Here is a 6,000-nt window from a genome sequence, read left to right on the forward strand (position 1 = left end):
TAACATTTTCATACAGCCAAGAAGATGAACGTCAAGTTAGATTGTGATGCAATATGATCAGCATTTGAAGGATACCTAGGTAACAATTTTTCATTAGACAGCAGTTTTCTATTTTATTCAGTTGCACAGGCACCTCAATTTGTTTGTTCTTTTTGGTAGTCACTGTGCAACCCCTCAGTTAATTATTGCTGATGTTTTGCAGAATGTGCTGCAGTTTATTATTATTAGTGTAATTAGTTTGCTAAATATAAGCCAGCAATGCATGGTCTCAGGATTTAGAGGGTCTTTTGTGTATATTTTTTGTAACACTGAAAAGTAGAGGTAAACAGAGGTCTGAGCTGCATCAGACTAGGGACCAAGAGCATACTAGGTTCACTGTCCAGATGCAAATCTCGGAAGGTATTTGTGAGCAAAACCCATTTCAAAACCACTAAGATTCTTAGGGTTTCAACCCTACTGTCAGGCAACTTGAGGTAGGTTTGAACAGTATTGAGCTGACCTGAGATTTGTCATCAAACCAGAGAAGACCAAGTGTCAAAATCTTTTTTTAAATTGAAATTTAACTATCATTAGAAAAGTGTAATTTCGGTATGGATTATAATCAAATGAAAGTCAGTAAAAAATTTACTTCTATTTTATTTCAGTTTCATTCCTGGTTCTAGCCTAATTTCGGTCTGAACTTGCAGCAGAGTGTATAGCTGTACTTGATGTCAGACACAACCTACACAAAGTAATAAATTAGCATATTGCTCTGAAAAAAAAAATAGTTCTACTTTCAGAAGCCTTAGACAGGATAACTCATTCTAGGGAATCTATAATTACAGTACAGAAATCAATTCCCAGGAAAATTTACATATAGGTTTGTATATTTTGATTAAACACCACTATTTCTGTTTGTTCCAAACTCTGGGGTTTGAGGTGGTGTTTTTTCCTCCTATAAAAAAGTGACTGAGTTTGAAATGTGAGGACCCTTTCATAACAATTCTCAAACCATTTGCAGTTTACACATCATTACTCTGAATGTGGTGGGTATCAGACTAGGATGTGCTGAGTTTATGTTCTGTTACCAATTCTTGTGAAATTTCTACTACACTGAATAGCCCAAATAACAGGAGGTTGGCTGTCCTCCTGGATTGTCTGCCATCTTGGAGCACAGAACTGAAGAGAGAAGCCTGACAACCCAAAGCAAACAGTCTATAAACACCAATGTCCAAAAAACATCCACTGTTGGGGTCTTCCTCCTCATTCCTACCTGTCCACACATACAATCATATCCTCAGCCCCTTGTAATGAGTATGGGAATCACAAGATCAAAATGCCCAGCAGATCTCTAGAAGTGAACTATGTCCAGGGCAAAAAGAAATCTTCTAACATTTCTGCAGCTTGGTTCCTATGGAAAATTCTTTCCAAACCTGAATTACTTAACATTGAACAAAATGAGGAATGGAAAGGCTTTTATCCAAAAGAGGTTTCCCACTCAGCAACTTAATCCTGGCTGTTACTGCTTTTATCATGAATTAAAAAGCAAAGGAGGAGGGAGAAGAAGGGGAAAGAAGCCAGGATATTACCAATAACATCATCCCATATATCACTTATCTGTCAAACTCTAAACTGGAAGTTGAACTTTTTTTTTTTTTAATCTCTCATTCTACCCTGACCCTTTTTTATGGTTAAATTCATGATTTCCTGGACAGAGTGAATCTAGGTCATTAGGGGAAAGCAGAGCTCACCTTGGAGAATGAAAGCAGTCATTCAGGGCTTTTTCTGCTTTTAATCCAGTTTAAATTAATCCTGCCTATACAACAGTCAGAATGAATTCATGATTTATGGAATGACATAGATTTTTCCTTATCTCTATCAGAATTCTATCAGTTGGACTATGTCTCCGGATTCTACTGAAATATTTCATGCCCATTCCACATTTGAAGTTCATAGACAGTAAATGAGGAACAGCCCACTTCCTTTCTTCTAGACTTTTAATTCTTAGTTGCTGTTTTTCCCCCTAGAAGTTTCACTTTTGTGAAAACAACAGGTTTTCATTAATCCCACTGAATGGCATAACCATCCACTTCACCCTATTTTTATTTCTCTAGACCACACAGACACCCAGTTCTTCTTGAAAGTTATGTGGTCCTCAGCTTTGGAGATATAGCATTACTTTGTGTAATCCACAGATTTGAAGGCTTTATTCTCAGGAAATCAACAGCTAACGTTTTCTGAACAAGGAGATTTGAATAAACTTCATTTGTGCTTTAAAACTCTTATCTAACAGTAAATGGGAACTCTAAAATTTCCTCAATGTCTATATAAAATTTGGCTGTTATGATTCAGTTACACTGTGAATATGGTATAGTTTGTAATATCTTTTGTTTTGGTGAATAAGTCTTCAAAATGACATCGTTGTTACAATAATATGTTTGGGAAAAATTGCTGCCATCTTTTGGATGCACTAAGAAAAAAAAAAAAAAGAAAAAGAAAAAAAAGAAGTAGTAACATTTTACTGAAAGTTCCAGCTGACACATCCTGGATACCTGCTCTACTATGGAAAAGATAATTTGAAATTGCAAAAAGTTACTCTGAGATAACCAATATTTTCTTCTTTCCCATTTTATATAATGATCATAGCATAACATCTGTGCAAGAATTGTTTGCTTGGTTAAGCGACACTGATGGGAAATAGCTTTCACTGAAAGATGTGCTACTGAAGTTGAAGCCAAACATAACAAGAAAACAGAGATTATGAATACAGAGAGGAAATTATATACACTCCCAATATGTAATTTTTTGCATGTATACCTTGTCATTTGAATAGGAAATAAAACTTGTTTAATCTACACAATTATTACAGTTTAGTGTCACAGCTTATTTATCCTGAAATTTTTGTGGAATCTAGCCTGAGTATATTACATTATCCTTTCTGTTTGTTCGTTTTCTTCTTTTCTCTTTCTTTTGAATTTCCAGAAGATGTAATCAAATGCTTGTTGTGTGGCCAGCTCAATCCGCTGGCTTCTGAGACAAACACTGCACGTTCAGCAAAGTCTTTTTAGGAACAGAGAATGCTAGTGTCAGTGAGAATAAATCAAAGGTGATAATATCTGGGAAAAAGAAAACATTGTCCAGAGAAAATAATGACTCCTCTGAAGAGATACCATTGTCAGGCACTAGCATATCTTGCCGGCACTGGACAGTGATATTAAAATATGCTGCAAATCTACCTTATCACCTGGAGCGAGACTCCGACATGCATTCAGTAACTGTCCGGACAGGAGAAGAGACTCACACCAGCTAAGCCATAATGACACTCAGCAAAAAAGTCAAAAGAAGACGTGGGAAAGAAAGGAGTCACTGCAGGCTTCCTCCACACTTTGCACTGTACAGCTGACTTTGCAGTTAGTTTCATTTCTGCCTGAGCACAAGGACCGGCAGGCCAACAAGTGACATCCACCCCAGCCACCAAACCATCACCCCTCAGCAAGTGTTAGAGGGACACGACCACTTGCTCTTAAACTGAAAGCAGCAAGCTGACCGCTCTCTCCTCATATACAATGGAGCCAAGGTTCGTGTTACAAAAATATCCAATTAAAAAGGCTTGTAACATTTCAGTCTGTAACAAATTAAGCTGACTCATTGCCCCAGCCACGAATTAAGAGTCTTTTATCCAAGCCATGTGCAAGAGAAAGAGGAACGAAACCCCGCATTAAACAACATTCTTGTTCTGTGAACTTTACACTCCCAATTCACCCCTTTTCCCCCAAAATGCTGTTGCTGAAACTTACCGCTTTTGCCAACTCCCCCCGCTCCTAGCATCACCACCTTGTACTCTCTGGAGCCTGCTGAAGAATTGCTGGAGGAGCTGATAATTTCATTTTCTAGCTCCATCTTGCACGAGGCAGAAGAAGGGAGCAAAAGGGAAGAAAAAGCAAGTGGCAGGTGCTTCCTCTGATCTTAAACAACTACAAAAGCTGTGTTGGGGGGGGGGGGGGGGGAAGGCAGAAAGGAAAGGTATAATGCAAGAGGTACGATTTATCAGCCTCACACTCGCTGCTGTGCCTGTGTTAGCTGGAGAAGGTCTCATAGCAACCACTTTAACAGCTTCCAATAAAAATCTCTCTCTGCCCCCTCCCAGCTCTGTATCATTCTCTGTGTTTCTTTTCCTGGACAGAAGCAGTTTTGTGAGGCTCGAGAGCCCTGGTACCTCTGGGTGTTGCTGTGTCATTGGAATCAAATTGAGCAGAGCCTCCAGGAGAAGAAAATGGATCACATTTCTTAATTATAATGTTTGTTGTTCCATGTAGTGCTTCCTTGAATCTTAAACAATAATAAAACAGACCAGATAACCTCCTTGCCACCTTGGAGTTAAATATTCATCCTATGTTCATCAAGTTTGCTAGATTTACATTTAATCTATTAGAAGTGAAATAGCAACAACTTTTAACAGTCTTTGTTCTTCATGAAGCTTACTGCAAAGCAGAGAAGTTTTCTAAGGTCAGGTTTGCCCCCAGATCAATTCTCTTTTTAGTTCAGATTGCATCAAGTATTTGCAGAAATAAAGCAGGTATTTTGAAAAAAAGATTTGTTATTTTTCTTTTTTCCCCACACATAATTTCAGAAGGAGATTGGGACTGAAAGGAGGGGGAAAGACCTATTCATCCAGCAAATATCCATGTAAGGAAAGAAGAAAACCAAATTGTTCTAAGTATTTCATACGAATAGCAAGTGATTTATCTAACCAACCTGGTCAGCCCAAATAAATAAGAATAAAGCAAAAAGTTTCTGAATGACATCCAGTGTGAAAATCTCCCATTACAATTATTCAGAACAAAAGACTGCAGCTCTTCATTGATTTCTCATTATGTCCATAAAAGGTCTAGTATATTCAAAAGAAGGTGACGAGTAATAAGATATTTGCCCAGCTTTAACTGCTACGCAACGTTTTTGAGGACCAAAAAGCATCTACTGCAAAAGGGGTGGAAAGCAAAAACTTGTTTTCCTTTGAAAAGTGCAGGGCTTTCATGACAGTTGGAACTATTAAGGAGACAGGGAAATGGAAGCAGGAGAGGCAACTAGTAAAGTACCTTGGAAGTCAGACACCTTCATCTGTCCACTCCTCCAATTATTTCACAGAGAGTAAACATATGGCATTACACAGGAATACAGAATTAAAAGTTGAAAGGGAAAGAAAAACAAAACAAAAAATCATAGCCTGATGAAGGACGTGATTTAAAGAAAATTGGGAAGAAAAGGAAAAGGTATAGAAGAGTGCATGTATGAAAGAGTTTAATGGACTAAGAAAATACATGATTAAGGAGAGGAGATACACAGGTATGATATTTAGAATGGAGAAGGTGAACAGAACATGAATACTCATTTTCCCTCCCAATACAAAAATTAGGAAACATCAGATGAAACAGACAATAGCCGGGTTCAAAACCAAAGTACTTATAAAAGTCATGGCTGACTTAAGGAACTTCTTGCCACTTGATGATTTGGGCAATAGAAATGAACTTGTAATGAAAAAGAATTTAAATACAGAGTAATACAAAATCCATTAAAGACTATATAGTCACCACCTCTTGCTTAAGAAGTATTAAGGATTGACACCAACAGATCCTGGGAAAACATTGAAGAATCTAAGTATGACGGTTTGTTTTCAGCTACCCAGAAAAAGAGAGCAGTGGGAGAGCCACTGTGTCCTGAGAACTCCTCCAGAATCAGGATCTGCTTCTGTTGTCCTACAGGATTTCTGTCATAACCATGCTGCGAGCAGCTTTGTACTGTCAGGGCTGGGTGGCTGTATTGATGCCTGGATGCAAACCTCAGAATTCAGAAGGATTTGGCCATCAGAGCATAAAATAGGACTTAAACAGGAAATTCTGAACATAGTAGCGTGATGTCTAAATATTGAACTTCAGCAGAAAGAGACAGGTAGGTCAGTAAATCCTTGTTGTGATTAGAATTCCATTTTCATTAAAATCATTCTCAAGTGCTCAGTATTGACAC

The 6,000-nt window shown here is 37.9% G+C and overlaps 1 protein-coding gene across 1 annotated transcript in view; it reads right to left on the bottom strand.

The window, feature by feature from the left end:
• Positions 1 to 3,958, bottom strand: part of RIT2 (Ras like without CAAX 2) — a 174,216-nt gene extending 170,258 nt beyond the window's left edge. The window contains exon 1 of the mRNA XM_049795167.1: positions 3,777 to 3,958. Coding sequence (XP_049651124.1) covers positions 3,777 to 3,879 — 103 coding nt within the window. The 5' untranslated portion in view covers positions 3,880 to 3,958. The remainder of the gene's footprint in view (positions 1 to 3,776) is intronic.
• Between the last annotated feature and the right edge of the window lie 2,042 nt (positions 3,959 to 6,000).

This window comes from Accipiter gentilis, chromosome Z (genome assembly GCF_929443795.1).
Source record: "Accipiter gentilis chromosome Z, bAccGen1.1, whole genome shotgun sequence".
Classification (NCBI taxonomy): Eukaryota; Metazoa; Chordata; class Aves; order Accipitriformes; family Accipitridae; genus Astur; species Astur gentilis.